The sequence below is a fragment of the Erigeron canadensis genome, chromosome 8 (genome assembly GCF_010389155.1).
Source record: "Erigeron canadensis isolate Cc75 chromosome 8, C_canadensis_v1, whole genome shotgun sequence".
NCBI lineage: Eukaryota > Viridiplantae > Streptophyta > Magnoliopsida > Asterales > Asteraceae > Erigeron > Erigeron canadensis.
Window position 1 is genome coordinate 29,523,796 of NC_057768.1, and position 17,564 is coordinate 29,541,359.

General features: G+C 34.1%; 2 protein-coding genes across 2 annotated transcripts; both read left to right on the forward strand.

Moving 5' to 3' along the window:
* The first annotated feature begins 1,980 nt into the window (after positions 1-1,980).
* On the forward strand, positions 1,981-9,025 carry LOC122579489 (probable sucrose-phosphate synthase 4). Its single transcript, XM_043751671.1, has 13 exons — positions 1,981-2,304; positions 2,504-2,593; positions 3,366-3,577; positions 3,820-4,083; positions 4,448-4,928; positions 5,511-5,642; positions 5,733-5,864; positions 5,948-6,124; positions 6,318-6,371; positions 6,516-6,578; positions 7,095-7,931; positions 8,009-8,136; positions 8,587-9,025. The coding sequence occupies exons 1-13, from the start codon at positions 2,092-2,094 to the stop codon at positions 8,858-8,860; spliced, it is 3,057 nt and encodes a 1,018-aa protein (XP_043607606.1). The 5' UTR covers positions 1,981-2,091; the 3' UTR covers positions 8,861-9,025.
* A 3,480-nt stretch (positions 9,026-12,505) lies between these two features.
* LOC122578895 lies at positions 12,506-17,564 on the forward strand. The gene is made up of 5 exons (XM_043750945.1): positions 12,506-12,771; positions 14,465-14,535; positions 15,491-15,596; positions 16,658-16,790; positions 17,178-17,564. The coding sequence occupies exons 1-5, from the start codon at positions 12,680-12,682 to the stop codon at positions 17,343-17,345; spliced, it is 570 nt and encodes a 189-aa protein (XP_043606880.1). The 5' UTR covers positions 12,506-12,679; the 3' UTR covers positions 17,346-17,564.

Here is a 17,564-nt window from a genome sequence, read left to right on the forward strand (position 1 = left end):
CAGCCCTAAGGCCTGCGTTTAGTAATTTATAATAGCTACAACTATTTAATGCACTTTAACGAAACCACTAAGGCTTCGTTTAGCAAAATCCAATCTAATATATGTAAACATTTTGATGTATTTCGGTCTTAACTTTTACGGGTCACTTTGATTAAATAAAAAACTATTAAAGTTTGTAATTTGTAATTTAGATCTTCACCGCTAGTTTTAATTAAACTACATACATTAATCAAATGGAAGTATTTTTTAGAATGATGATCAACTTAACTAATCAGAGACAATCTAGGTTTTACCTAAGATTTTAAGTTTGAACTTTAAGGATGACAAGTTTTTGAGTTATTCTCTACGAATACTTATAACAGTCCATAATTAACATCTCGTTGTCTAGTGTACTTGTGAGACTTTACCATTATACGGTAAAGTTCTTTTATGTCAGATCCTGATTGAATGTTCGGAAAAAATATATAGGTTTTAAACTTACAGGTAGTTAATATTGGTGAAGAAAATGTAGTCCACAAATCCAAAAAAATTTTTGGCAGAGAATATGAATGGATGGGCAAAATACCCGCATCAAGCCATCTTCCCATATTTATTTCACGTCCACATCCCACATAACATATATCACGAAAATACCATGAAGCAAAAGTGTATTTTATTTTTGATATATATTAGTAGATTTTAAGCCTATGTCAAATACATGGCTTTTATAACATTATCAATATAAGAATTATCATATGGAATAAAAAAATAATACTTGTATGTTAAAATGTAAAAATATACTTAAAAGATTGAGATATTCAAATGTAAATACTGAATGCTAAATCATATTAAGGCTGGATGGTGTAACAACGTTTCTTTTATACAAACTCGTCCAGAGAATCAATATCTTAACTTTGATATATTGCAAAAAAAATATTTTTATTTTCACTAGTCGATCAATCAATGAAAATAGCAGTTGGTTCATATGTTTTCAATAATTTCATGTGTTGTGATTTTATTTGTAGGGTTCAGTTTATATATGAAAACTTTGTATCCTAAATATAGTTTGATTCCAATTTCTAATAATTACACTGATTATCTTAATTATAGTCTGATTACAATTATTAATATCAATAATATTAAATTAATAACTTTTTTTTTAAATTGGGTTAAAAGGTAACTTGGTGATGAAAAACAAAATGATTATTCTATTTATAGTCGGATTACAACTACTAATAAAAATAATATTAAATTAATTATTTTTAATATAGGTTAAATTGTAAATTGGTGATGAAAAACTAAAAAATATAAATTAATTATTTATAAATTGGGTTAAAATGTAAATTGATGATGGAAATAAAAAAGTGTAACTTAATTTAGACATCTCACAAAACTTATATCACGAAAATACCATGACGCAAAAGTGTATTTTATTTTTGATATATATTATTATATAAAAAAAAAAGTGGTAACTATTGGTTTGCTCTCTAAGAAGACAAATATTTGACTAAATGTATGAGGCCCAGTCCATCTCTTGGCCATTTTCAAACTTTTTTTTCTAGTCGCCCCCAAATTTTCAAGCATTAGTCGCCTTGAATTTTACTCTTAGTATATTTTAATACACCCATTTTGAATACAGTACGTGTACAAAATTGTTTTAATATAAAACTCGTTTGATTTAGCAAGACAACAGACAAGTATACAATTAAAACATATTTATAGGGTTTTTTTTCCCTATAGTTTTCGACAATTTAATTGAAGAAGAGTCATCTCAAATACTATATATCAGGCCAAAAATTGTTTAATCAGTGTACCTCTTATAGACATCTAATAATATTGTGACAAGTTGACAACAAAATGTTAAAGTAAACTAGCTCTCAAAGTGAAAAGAATCATATTCTCACATGTATATGTATTAGTAAATATATGATTTGTAGTAAGTTTGGACCAAGGCATAGGAATTATGTCTTTTATGCTAAAAAGCCTTTATAAGGTCTCAAAGCTTTCTCATATATCTGTTTCAAACCAAGAAAGCCTCTCAATATCCTTCTCTTCATCCTCCTCCTCCCACCACCACCACAAAACGCCACTAGGAACCGTGGCGGTTTCTGGATGGCAAGGAACGAATGGATAAACGGCTACTTGGAAGCCATATTGGATGTAGGAGCAAATTTTAAGAGCCAAAAAGGAGTTGATACAAAGTTGAAGATAGAAAAACTTCAAGAAAACGTTAAGCGTGATAAACACTTCAATCCGACAAATTACTTTGTCGAAGAAGTTGTTAATAGCGTCGATGAATCTGACCTCCACCAAACTTGGATCAAGGTCTATATACCTTCCATCTATATATATATATAGCTTGTTCATATAATTAAGCAGTCTGTATGTTATGTATAGTTAATGCACATATCATGTTAATATATATGTCAATATATATGGGCTAATATTCAAGAGATGCATGTAATATATAAGTGTTGGGACCATATGATATATAACTTTGATGCATTTTGAACATGAGGTGCAGGTGATTGCAACAAGGAACACTCATGAAAGAAGCAATAGGCTTGAGAATATGTGCTGGCGGATTTGGCATCTTACCCGTAAGAAGAAGAAGGTAATTGTTATGTTCATTAACGTCGTATTCGTTTTTAAGAAGGAAAAAAAACATGATACTTTTTTTTGTTAGGTTCTCGAGTGCCTGAATTTTTCTGCGAATTGTATTCGTTACCTGATTTATAATCTATAAAATTTTATTCTTATTTACAAGTTCTCAATTGTTCTGTTTATTACTAAAAGAATACTTTTGATTTATAATTACACATTTTTTAGATTCATGTCATGTCAAAAGCCGCATATTTGGTAGACAAATGAAGCAAAGTTTAGCTTCAGATGGCATATTTTGGCCATCTTATCACTTCCAAAATGCCCATCAATAAGTAGAAAGTTATGGAAATTTACCAAACTAAAAAAATCCCTTTTGGAATGAAAAAAATTAAAATTGATAAAATTGAGTATTTACTTATGAATGGGCCATTATTGGTTGCGTTTTATTTCAAAAATGTCAAATGGGTCATAAAAAATTTAGTTAGCTAGGGAAATGGGTCAAATGGGTCGAAAGTTACCCAGAGCATAGTTTTCATGCATATAATCTTCTAAAAATTATTAAAATTTTCAGAAAATTATTATTATTATTTAGCTTTTATAATCATCTTTAAAAATGGCAAAAGAAGTGTTTGTTGGTCAACCCAACCCGACTTGTACTTATGATACCCATTTCAATCCAAACCCCTTTTGAAACGCTACTCAGCCCGAATTGACCAATAATGTCACCTCTAGTATGCATGTTCAACTGGTTCTTAAGTTAAAGCAATCATAATGTCTTGCAGATAGCAACAGAAGCTGCACAAAAACTAGCAAAGCGTCGTCTTGAAAGGGAGAAAGGTCGCCATGATGCTGCAGAAGATCTTTCAGAGCTTTCAGAAGGCGAAAAGGAAAAAAGTGAAACTCAGACAGTTAACAAGATTTCAAGAATAAACTCCGAGATGATAATGTGGTCAGACGAGAATAAATCTCGCCAACTTTACATTGTTCTTGTCAGGTAGCTTAAAAATCCAAATCTTAAAGAAGGGGCAGTTGCATAAAAATCTAACCCATATTTGTTTGTACCCATAAATGATAAAACCATCAACCTGTAAAAGTGTTTGATATAACAGGTCAAAATGCTGCCTTTTGATTATGTGACACTCTCACACTCAGTAACTAGTTATTTGTCATAACGATAAAGCAACTTAGTGACCTTTTTATGCAATTGACGCCTTAAACAATGTTATGTACATATAGCATTCATGGGCTGGTGCGAGGCGAAAACATGGAACTTGGGAGAGATTCTGACACTGGTGGGCAGGTGAAATATGTGGTTGAACTTGCAAAAGCATTGGCTGATATGGAAGGAGTCATACGGGTTGATCTGCTAACTAGACAAATAGCATGCCCAGATGTCGACTATGGTTATGGTGAGCCCATTGAGATGCTCTCTTCCCCACCTGAAGGTTCCGGTAATTGTGGGGCCTATATCGTTCGTATCCCTTGTGGACCTCGTGACAAGTATTTCCTCTTCACACCCCATCTCCTCTTCTTACCTTTTTATGTCCATTTAAGGTGGTCATTTTGACCCATTTGCTTATTCATGGGTCAATATTGTTTATCGTTGACACCTCACAGGTCAAATGGGCCAAATGAGATGAAAGTGTTTAATATAAAGGCTATGTCTCCTAAATTGTGAGCAAAAATCTTTGTATGTCAGCACAACTCAATTCGTTTTAACCTGTATTTAAGGAACATGCTCTAGCATAGACCAATTTGACCAATTATCCAAACCGCTTGGCACATTTTTCCAACTCAAATGTCCATAGTAGATACTGAGATACACCATGCATACTATACCCCTTAATCTTTATACTTGTCACAGGTATATATTCAAAGAGTCCTTATGGCCTTACATACCAGAATTTGTTGATGGGGCACTAAGCCACGTTGTGAACATGGCAAGAGCTTTAGGAGAGCAGTTTGATGGTGGGAAGCCGATGTGGCCATATGTGATTCATGGTCACTATGCAGACGCAGGTGAAGTTGCAGCCCGTTTGTCTGGCTCCCTAAATGTGCCTATGGTACTAACTGGGCACTCACTCGGGAGAAACAAGTTTGAGCAGCTATTGAAACAAGGAAGGCTTACTAAAGAAGACATCAATTCAACTTACAAGATAATGAGAAGGATTGAAGGTGAAGAGTTGGCATTGGATTGTGCTGAAATGGTGGTCACTAGCACAAGGCAAGAAATTGAAGAGCAATGGGGTTTGTACGATGGTTTTGATGTTAAGCTCGAGAGGAAGCTTAGGGTTAGGAGACGAAGAGGAGTGAGCGGCTATGGACGAAACATGCCTAGGATGGTGGTAAATCTCACAATTTTAACCCATTTGGGCTATATTGTATGTATAACAGGTCAAATGAATAAAAGCAATAAACTAAGCTATCAAGGAAAACGAGTCAACCAGGTCCAAATGTCAAATATACTTTATCAATGAAAAAAGTTATGATTGTAATAATAGACTCCTAATAATCATCTAACATATGAAGTATTGATTAAAAACACCATTTTAAGTGTCTTAGTTTGACTTTCAGAGTCTTTTTCTTTTAAATTTGACCGTAAATATTTTTGTATGTATTATATAATGGTTGATGAAATTTATATCATTGAAAAGTACATTAAAAACATAATCCGTTCATATATTTTATATCAAGTGTTATATAGCACACCAAAAATAATTACGGTCAAAGTTTAAAGAAAAGACTTTGAAAGTCAAACTAAGACACTTAATAGGGTACGGAAGGAGTAATAATCATCTAACACATCAAGTATTTGATCTATGCAAATATTTCCCAATTGCATTACTTAATCTTCCTGACCCACCCATTTTTCCACCTCTACCAAAACGTTATTGCAGACCTACATTCTCTTATCCTTGAAAACATAGGTGATACCTCCAGGCATGGACTTCAGCTACGTCAAGGCAGAAGATTCGACAGAAGGTGATGGGGATCTTTTATCGATAATTGGCCGTGATAGAGCTCAGAACAAAAGGGCGGTACCTTCCATATGGACTGAGGTTAGAAATCTAAAGAACTCCTTTACATCTGTAACGTTATATTGATCAAGTTTTTTCACTTATAGTGCAACTTTTTCTTGCCTAATGCAGATAATGAGGTTTTTCACAAATCCACATAAACCCATGATTTTAGCATTGTCTAGACCGGATCCTAAGAAAAACGTCACCACTTTGCTTAAAGCTTTTGGAGAATGTAAACCCCTTCGAGAGCTAGCCAACTTGGTATGACTCATTTAACTGTCTTCCTTGAAAGAATTAATGTTCGCATACAATAGTTGTATATGTTTTGAAAATTTCAACTGCAGACGCTTATACTTGGGAACAGAGATGACATAGAAGATATGTCGAGTAGCAGCTCAGTTGTTCTTACCACGGTTCTGAAGCTGATTGACAGGTACGACTTGTATGGACAGGTAGCATATCCAAAGCATCATAAGCAAGTCGATGTGCCTGACATATATCGTCTTGCTGCAAAGACCAAGGTAACAATGCCAACATATAACACTTCTACTGTAGACATTTGACTTTTAGGCAATCACTTTTCTAAGACTGCGTTAATTCAAACGTATTGCTGATGATCGTTGTTTGACGGTTAACTATAATCTAAATTTTACTTTGTGAGACCACACCAATACCAACACTAACACACTTCTATGAAATGTTTCTATCTTGAAGGGGGTCTTCATCAACCCAGCTCTAGTGGAACCATTCGGCCTGACTATCATAGAGGTAAAGCAACTTAGACTTCTAAAACACAGACAACTCATACTTTAAACCAAAAAAATTAACATCCAGAAACTATCACTTATAATGATAACAGTAAGAACCTCTGATCCTATGAAGTATCTCCTTAATGCTTCTTGTCACTTACAGGCATCCGCTTATGGTTTGCCAGTCGTGGCAACAAAGAACGGTGGGCCAGTTGATATACTCAAGGTATGGCTTTGAATAACATCAAAAGTTAAAAACATGTATTCATCTGTTATCTTCAAACATACATCTATCCGGATCATGTTGTTCCAAAGATCAGAAAAATACAACACCCAATCAAGTAGAAGTGGAAAAATGGTCACATCACACGGGATGGGTAACAGATCAAAATGGGTAACTGTTATTGCAGGTGCAAAAATGGTCACATCACTTGCGCCAACATTTCTCAATGTATGTAATGAACGTGTTGAATATGATTCAATTAAAAAGGTTATAACATTTTTGATGCCTTTCAACCGATGCGACCTGTTTGTTATGGTTGACCCATTAGTGATCAAATATAGCCAATACCAATCTAAGTTTAAGAGAAGTGTTTGAAATCTCCACGTCTGTAATCACGGGTCATGAACTATGCCCCTAAAAGGGACAGGAAACTGCCTGGAATTAAGTTATGAATGTGGTATGTGTTTTCTACCTCCAAATACTCGTAGATGTATCTAACAAGTACACTTTATGAATTAGGCACTAAATAACGGTCTTCTAGTTGACCCACATGACCAAAAAGCCATTGAAGATGCTCTCTTGAAGCTTGTTTCTGACAAATACCTATGGGCTGACTGCCGTAAGCATGGCCTAAAGAATATCCATCGTTTCTCATGGCCCGAACACTGCAAGAATTACCTCTCCCATCTTGAACATTGCAGAAATCGTCATCCCACTACCCGTCAGAAGATAATACCTACTAAAGAAGAACCAATGAGTGATTCATTAAGGGATGTTGATGACATTTCATTGAGGTTCTCTATAGATGGTGACTTTAAGCCCAATGGAGACTTGGATCCAGCAAGCAGGCAGAAAGAACTCATAGATACTTTCACCAGAATGTCTGTCTCTAATAGAAAATCAAGCATGAGCTACAGTCCTGGAAGACGTCAGGCACTATACATAATAGCCACCGACGCTTATGATACCAATGGAGACTTCACCGAGGTCTTGCCAATTGTAGTAAAAAATGTGATGAAACTTGCAGATGAAAATTCTGGGCAGATAGGTTTTATACTGTCGACAGGATTAAGTTTACAAGAAACGAAGGAAGTATTGAAAAGATGCCAAGTCAGCCTAGACAAATTTGATGCATTGGTTTGCAGTAGTGGAAGTGAACTATACTACCCGTGGAGAGATGTTACCGCTGATGAAGACTATCATAACCATACAGAGTACCGATGGCCACAAGAAAATGTGAGATCAACAATAATGAGGATTGGTAGGCTAGAAAATGAGGATGAAGACAACATGACAGAAGAAACGAAGACATCAAGCTCCCGTTGTTACACATACATGATCAAACCAGGAGCCAAGGTACTATAATAATAAAAAAGCTCATATTACAAAAGTAAGCGATTAATACTTACAATTATGTATGCATATGTATGTAGACGCGCAGGGTGGATGATCTGCGCCAGAGGCTGCGGATGAGAGGTTTTCGTTGCAATGCCGTCTTCACACAGGCTGCAAACATGTTAAATGTGATTCCATTATTTGCATCAAGGGCCCAAGCATTAAGGTCCGCAACTTATTTCCTAGCATTTCTATTATATGGATGTCTTATTTTCATATAAATATGAGCAAAATCTAAATTTGACTAAATAGGCGGTTCAGTCAGGTTAGGTAAGTAGGTAACGGGTCAAAACAAATTCAAACGAAACATATTTTGTCCAATTTTGAAGAAAACTTTAGCTAAAGTAGTGCATTCATTATGCTTACAAAAACAACATAATAAATGTAATAATTAAAGCCTTTGATTAAAACGATTTTAGGGGCAGTATGCATTAACGATAGACTTTGGGCGACTTCCAACCCGTTTGACCAGTTCCATTTTTAGCTAATTATTTATATGACCCGTTTGAGATTAAACACAACCCTTTTTAGCAATTGGGTCAAAATCTTCACCTCTAGCAAAATCTGATTGGATTAGACATAGTTTCAACTTTCAACTTTCAACACATGTATGCAGATATCTATCAATTAGCTGGGGAATGGATCTCACCAAAATGATTGTATTTGTGGGAGAAAAAGGAGATACAGACTACGAAGACCTCCTTGCTGGCCTCCACAAGGCTGTTATTCTTAAGGGTTCGGTAGAATATGGCAGTGAGAAGCTTCTTCGCAGTGCAGAAAGTTTTAAAAAAGACGACATGGTCCCTCCCGAAAACTCCAACATAGTCATTTCAAACGGGTATGAAGTCCATGATATCACTGCAGCTTTGGAGACTCTTGGGATCAACTGAAACTTTTGTAACCGTCTGTTTCTACATTACGTGCAGTCCGTTATAAGGACATGTTCATATCTCATAGATAAGATAAATAGCATTTGAAAGTATACAAACAATGCAATGTATAAAATTATATACAATGTCCATAAAATCACTAGCCATATGAAATTAAAGTTCCAAGACTCGTCCTACAAGTAACCTAAAAAGAGAAAAAAAATCATCGTTTTACACATATGAAGTGTAAGTTCATGTTGATATTATATGCAACTTTTGTGTAATATGCAACTTCTTATGTGAAGGCATGTGGTCAAGTTCAAGTATTCATATTTAGTGTTCCAAAAAATAAAAAAATTAAAAAAGTATTCATATTTGGACATAAGTACATAACATGATGTGTAAATCTGAAGGCAAGTGGTCAAAGTAATCATAAAAGAATTCATATTTGGACATAACATGATGTGTAAACCAAGGCTAACCTTCACAATGTTATTTTACATATGCAACAGGGTTTGAATCTTATATATTTATATATGGAGATGATAATATAAGAATGACGGGTAAGAAATACTCCTGTACTAATTTTTTAATGATAAATGATAAATTCTCTTAAGAAAATAGCCTAAAAATTCTCCTAACTATTAGATTGAGACAAGTGGCAAAATCAAGGGTTAAGATTAGGAAAGAAAATTAGTTGATAACACTTGTCATGTTTTAAAGCTTTTAGGAGGATTTTGAGGGTTAATTATTTTCCTTTTTTAATACATAAAATTCATGGGCCTAAGCATTTATTCATTCAATAAAAAATAGTTAAAAATTAGTATGTGAGGGATTCACACCTAAACTTAATTTCCCTTTATATATTTATAGGAAAGATTAAGATTTAAAATGTTTGTTAAAAAATAGCCCAAAAAGTGTTTACCATAGCTTTGTGAAGCCCATTGAACGCATAAACCCTAGGGCCCAACAGTCTAATGGGCAACAAATTGGGCTAAGCAATATAAACTACCCGGAGTAATACATAAAGAAAAAAAAAGGGAAGAATTGGCGAGCTATTCACTTTTCAAGATGATGTTTACAAAACAAATTTTACACAGCAAATACAAGTAGCTATAAATGATGTAGCTCAGTTGATAATAAGTAGAACATCTTTGTCATGAAAAACACAAAGGAAAGTTATGAAATTCGGACTAGTGTAATTCTCGAACACGGTTCAAATAAGCTTCATCAACATTTTGTATTGAATCTCTATAATTTCCTTCTCAATTCAATCTAAAAATTATTGCCCGATCTTTTTGCAATTTTTATTTAATTTCTTTTTTTCTTTAAAAACGGGGGTGCTACCTTCCCGTCACATCATATCCATTAAAAATATTGAAAAGATACGACACATAATAAATAAACATTATAATCAATAGGAAAATATTAAATGCAACTCTAAACACTGTATTTAACGTGTATAAAAAATTATATCTTTCATATCAAAAGTCCATTCTTAATTTTTAGAGTAAATTACACTTTTCGTCCCTGAAGTTGACACGTTTTGCACTTTTTATCCCTAAAGTGAAAAAATTACAATTTTGACCCTAAACTTGACAGATTTTTGCAATTGACGTCCCTCTCCAAACGGTGTTAAGAAACAACCATTAAGTTTGACACGTGCAAAACACGTGAGGGACTGAAAGAGCAAAAAATGGCAAGTTCAGGGACGAAAACTGAAATTTACTTTTCTGTTGTAGTCATTTTCATCTTCTCCGGCTGGCTTTTGTCGGAAAATTCGCCGGAAAACTTAAAATGTCAATACCTCACTCGTTTCTTCAAATTAGACCACGAAACCACCACCAAACTTCTCAAAATTAATTTTCGCACGAATCCTAACCAAAAGATTTCAGATTCAACACTTTAGGTGCGAAAATTACAAAGTTCTTGCAAACATCGCATTTTGGGTGATGGTATTCTTTATAGCATGATTTATGGAACGGTCGGTTTTAAGACATAGAGAACTGCATAGGCGGGCAGGAAAGTCAAATATAACTAACCATTTGAGTGATATTAGCAAAAATGAATATTCTAATGCCTAACACATTTTTAAAAATATCTGAATGATTTAAAAGCCGTTAGGGTTTTAAAATTTAGAAGCAATATAAGAACACCTTTGTGAAAGAGCTGTTAATGATAAGTTTGACTTGGGGTAAAGTCGGACCTCGTAATCAGATATTGGTAAGTTGCAAACATGACAACGAAAACAATCTGGATGCCAATATCCTCCCATGCAACTCAAAAACCGCCCATGACCAATTTGTCCGTTGCAACCAGCGCATATCCTGCAACCCACATTTCAGATGAGATGAACTTATAAGAGGACTTTTGTAGTTCACCTTGAAAGAAATTTGGCAAACGAGGAAATAGGCTTCCAAAGTTATTTCGTGGTGGCGAGTCCACCTTTAAGCTTTCTTGAATAGCCTTGGCAAGTTGTTCATCTTCTTCAAGACTCATCATCTGATAAACAACATTCTTATTTCATAGTATGCTTTGATAAATAAGTAAAAAGAAGAAAAAAAACTGAAACATGCAAGAATCTCTTAAAAACAAAAGTAGTAGCAGATACAACCTACCAATTACTGTTTTTCCTTTATGATCTTCTTTATTCGATCCTCTATTATGTTCTTCTAGAGATGGAACTCCATCCTTTACAGCCTCTATAGAGGAAATAAAATCATCCTCTGCTTTTTCTACACTGGAACGTGCACTTTTCTTATCGTCTTCTACAATTGAAAGTACACTTCTTTCGTCTTCTTCAACAAGAGAAAGTGCAATGGCTCGATCGATTTCTTCATAATCAAAGTCTGACGATGCATCCAGCATAAGAATTAGATCAATATAAGACAAATAGAACATACATTGTTTTAGACTATTGCAATAGTAACTGACATATCCATTAACAAGTAAAGAAGGTATCAGCTACCACTGTAGTAAGAAGCTCCTCCCAAATTTCATCATTTTCAAATCTCTCATGATATTGTTGAATTTGAAATTTTTTTATTAGGATTTGTGTGGAAATTAATTTTTAGAAGTTTGGTGGCGGTTTCGTGGTCTAATTCGAAGAAATGAGTGAGATATCGGCATTTTAAGTTTTCCGGTGAATTTTCCGACGAAAGTCAGCCGGAGAAGATGAAGATGATAACAATTGAAAAGTAAATTTTAGTTTTCGTCCCTGAACTTGTCATTTTTTGCACTTTCAGTCCCTCACATGTTTTGCACGTGTCAAACTTAACGGCCGAAACTTAACACCGTTTGGTGAGGGACGTCCATTGCAAAAATTTGTCAAGTTTAAGGTCAAAATTATAATTTTTGCACTTTAGGGATAAGAAGTACAAAACATGTTAACTTCAGAGACAAAAAATGTAATTTACTATAATTTTTATGATACAATTAATCTAAGCACGTTAAATATATGCATTTATTAAAACACAAATTAAAATCGTAAGAAGTTATGCCTACTTTTGTTAACCATATCCAACTATAAGGATCAAAAATAAGATGCTTAAGGCAGTTATTATATTATTAAAAATATAAGTGTTATTCCAAAGAGTCGTCGTGTGTACCTGACGACGTGTTTTTATAGATTCCAATACGATGAAAAATATATATTTATATATAAATAGACAGATATAATTACAGAATATAAAGATCACACCCAAATTATAAAATAGGATATATATATATATATAAGAAGATCATTAAATCAAAGTGGGCATCAAAACAATATTGTTCATGTGTTTTTGTGTTTTTTGCTTTCTCTTTTTGTGATAATAAATAATAATAATAAGAAGAAGAATGTGTGATGTGATGAGGCGATGTGGGTTGCAAGGAATAGGAAGTTGGATTAACAAAAAAGTTGTTGATCCTTTTGTTGATATCCTTACCAGGTTCCCCTTCTTTTTTTTTTCCTTTTTGTTTTTTTTAATATTGTTGGTTCAACTTGGTTGTTGCATCTATTTATGTTAATGTTTTTAGTTTGGCTTTTAGTTTAATTTGTATGCCTGACAAAATGCAAGGAAGTATGTTGATAACCGGCAACACAAATCAGCCCTCGCTCATTGGTTGTGGCCATGGGGCGTCTAGGCTTGAACCCGAGACCTTGTGCTATTAGTGGCAAAGATACCTCACCCATTGCCAATTGAGCTACACTTTGACCCGAGGAGAAAAGTTTGAGTTTCTTGTCTACGTGTCAGTTTGTTTGATTTTGCCAAGTGTCATCATCTAGATATACGATTTAGGAATTTAGGGATATGAGTCGGCTTGTTGTATGATTAGAACATGAGATAAGTGAAGGGATGGGGGTTAAGTTCCTGAACTTAACATAGCAAGTGCAGGGAGCCCTTCTGGTGCTTCGATGTGTCCCACTCGCGCCCGCCTTAAAGGGTGACTTGATGCATCTAGTCTATATGCATCAACGTTTAAGAGTCTTTCGGGAGAGCGTCGGTGGGGACATGTAGAAGCACGATAAGGCTTCCTACATTATGACCCCTTCGGCTCTTACTACTTTTCTAGGTGATGTGGTTGACTTTTAAAGATCATCCCATTTGTAACCCTTGACATGATATTTAGTTTGAAGAAATTGATACAATTCATAGTCTTTCTATATTTGTATCATTACAAATGTAAGTGGAAATATCTGTAACAGTCGTATGGATGACCTTTTAGAACCCGATGTTACCTTTTTAAATTAGTGGTCATCAGTTCTAGTCTGGTCATAGAAGCAGGACTCTTTGAAATAATACTAAGGTAACTTCAAAGAGTATTGTGCTTAACATGCACGATAGTGACAAGTAGTGTGGACTTATTTTGGCATGAAGGGAGAAATAGTCTTTGCATACACGTTATATGCATTTATGTATCATATACTAAAATTTTGAAGTAAAATATAACTGAATAGATTTCTATATTCGTGTTATGTACATGGATTGGCTTCATTTTTTCTGTATATAATATGTCTTTTTAGAACTAAATCTAATAAACCTTTTTTCTCAGCATATCAAGGAGAACTGAGCTTTCTATATGGAGTTCGTGATTTTATTCCTGAATCTTTTTAGAATTAAATCTAATTAACCTTTTCTGTATATAATGTCTTTTTAGAACTAAATCTAATAAACCTTTTTTGTCAGCATATTAAGGAAAACTGAGCTTTCTATATGGAAGTCGTAAATTTTATTCCTGAATCTTTTAAAGTTGTAACTTAGACAAATTTTTGTAGCACCCAAAATATGCACTACTAGTGGGGAAGTAACAGGGGCATTGCTTGAAGGGGAGAAATCACAAAATTTGGTCATTCATTGTAAGTTGTATGCTAATAGTGAAGACAGATGCAACTTGGAATTTAACTGTATTAAACATGCAATTTGTGGTACAAGAGGGACTTTTAAGCATGGTGTCCAGATGCCAAATATAATCTACTCATTTTAGTCCCACTTATCTGATGCTAATAGGATTGACCCGTATGGCACATGATGAGCTTAATATGCTCTGCAACTTCCATTGACTTAGTTTAAGTTCTTAGCGAACTAGGTTTATCTGATACTGACTTTCTTTTTAATCGGAAATGTGGTACTTTTGTTTTAGGGGAGCAGAGCCTAAGCAGTTGGCATTCTCTACAGCTCTTGGCATTACTTTAGGAGTGTTCCCAATTGTTGGTATGCTCTTGATTCAACTCTTATCTATGCTCAAATTAATGCATTGTTTTCAGATAATGTGGTAAAAACTAAGCATTTCTACTGGTTTCTATGATAATAAACCTAAAGAATTAATTTTGCATTTGCTGTCAATTACATAGTCGAAAACTTCCTTATTATAGAATTAAAAATTAAAATTTGACTACTAAAGCCAAAATATTTTAAAGGCTAATGTTTTGAGATTGCTTTTGCTCTTACTTCATGTACAACCTGTTTGTCTGCTTATTCTGCTATGCAAGTATGTTGTCTCTTAGGAGTGCTGAATGACAAGAGTCGTGCTTGGTTATTCATTGAAAAAGGGAATTGGGAAATCTATCCGCATATCATATTAGAAACTAATATGCATTGAATTCTGGGTCTCTCACTTAGCATGCCTATAGATTTTCTGATCATCCAAGAATGTTCATTTTAATAATCTTGGATATATATTCTCTCTTTTAAGAGACTGAAGAGTTAAGACTACAATAAAATTGGCTAGTAAAGTTGGTGACTCGTTACCAGTAGGCCTTTGGCTTAATAGTATCCAAGCTGTATCTAAGGTCCCTAATGCCAAGTGGTTATGTGTTACAGTCGCATATGGGACAAGCCGACAAGGTTGAAAGATGTGTGGTTTGTTGTTCGAAAATATAAACAGATTATGTAAATTTATAATTTCCGTGCACCTTCACAGTGGCACCAGTACCATTCCTTTCTAGAAGTATTGTTCATGCATGTTCTTTCAGTAGCACTTCGCTAGAACCTCATAACATAATGATGAATCCCATTAGAACAGGGTGAATTCTTTTTAAAGTGGTGCTTTGAAAGAAACAAGAATTCTATTGTGATATGCTGCTTTGAATATATCTAACAAGTGTAATATTATCTAGATTTAGTCTATCCATAACATTATGAATAACCTATTTTTTTTTCAAAACAGGTGTGACTTTTTTCCTTTGTGCACTGGCTATAGCAATACTTGGGAACTCTATCAATGCCCCAACTGTCATGCTAGCGAATTTTGTTGCTACTCCAATAGAGCTGAGGTCAAGTCTCATTACTTTATCTAAGAATCTAAGATCTTAAACCACATTTCTTTATTCTTCTACTTTGTTATCCTTCTATAATTATGATAATTGTTTTATAACTAATACATGTCCTTGAACTATGAAGTTGTCTCGAGCTCCAACCCAGTGGGGATAAAACTGGCTGATTGGGTAATGGACTAGAAGGGGTCATTTTTGGGTACTTGTTTGACTTGGAACACTTTCAGTCTGAGTTGTAAAAGTTTTATTAGCACTTAGCTTGTCAAATATGACTATGAAAAGTATACTATGTTAGTTACAATTAAATTTTTGTTCCTGAAATGATTATAGAGCTTTGACGCGTTAAGAGGACATTTTTGGTAAATTGACCCGTCTGGCCTATCAAATCGTCTTTATTTATGCATATTTGATGTGTTGATTGAATGTGACATAACATGTACATAACTAGAGGGGACGAAATCTCCACCTCCAAACCTATTACTGCACATATAGTTGATTTTCATATTACTCCAAATAATGTAAGTAATATTTTGCCACTTTGAGCTGTGTGGCTTCCAGTAGGCATGCTCTTTAATCTTGAAATTGGGAAATTACTAGGTTTCTCATGGCCAATAGCTTAATGAAGTTTTTTGTTTATTTGTCAAGTATATATGATAAGCCCTTCAATAAGCCAACACCAATACGCCCATGCTATTAAGTTATAAAACATCGAACTTTAATATGAAGTTGAAAACTTTCCAATATTGGTGAATTACAATCTTTATGGGAGATTGCAGAAAGAAAATGTCACTAGAGCTAATCCTGAAACTCTGACTCTTCCTTTGTCTCATGAAAATTGCAGCATTTAACTTGACTGATAATCCAGTGAATTTGCTTGACCATTTATCAAATAATATAAAAGGTCCATCCATAAAAGAAGATTCCAAAAATATATAGATTCTTTCCACTAAACTTAATGGGAACTTTCCGGTAATCTTTTGTCAAAATTTGTATGGGATAGAAGCATAAATAAGTTATATGTGGTTGGTTTTTGTCTGATTTATGTCTGTTTACTGATATAGTTTGATGATAGTGTTCTTACGCTTCGGTGAGTTTCTTACCGGTGGAGACCATTTTCCTTTAAGCGCTGATGCTTTAAAGAAGATGTTGACTGGCAAAGGTTCAATAGAGATCTTGCTAAGCATTGCTCGTGCGGTATGTTAAACATGGATCTTTTAACACTAAAATCTCTTTCCCTATAACATAGTGGATCTTTGGATTCGCCTTATGAAAATGAATGTACGAAAATTAGTTTTTAATTTTTTGGAAAATATATCCTGTTTCTAGCTACCTATTTATATCCCATCTAAACTTGAATTGAGTAACTTTTTATAGTCGTTCCTCATAAACGTTCTTACTGGTCATTTTAATGTTTTTACTCTTGCATAATATACGACAAAACACCCAAACATCTGCTCATGTGATTATAACCACTTCCATAGCAGCATATTTAATCAGTTTCCTTTCACATTTCATTTTGTACAACTGGTTATATTTTATAAAAAATTTATATGCATAGTAACTAGTTCGTATTATGTGCAGTTATTGGGATGGTTGGTTATGGCCCCTTTTATCTTCGGCATACTATACATTATACTTGTACCGTGTTTCACCATGTTGGTTCGCAAGTTCAATCCAACAGTTTCGAGCCCAAGATGGGATGATGCACCGTCTTACACTGAAGTGATGCTTAAGGTAAGAGATGTTTGATGTATAATGTATAAACAAATAAACCTAAATACTATGTTTTTTCATTTCTTCCTTTACATGTATATTTGCCTCTTTATTTGTTTGCTAAAGTGCAGCTCTGCAATCTTTCTAGAGTTGTAGTTTTATGCTAATTAATTTCAAAACAGAGTAGAAAAGTACACCCCAAGAATAGTAATACTAAGTTCGCGTGATGAACAAATGGAAACCCGTGTTAAGTCA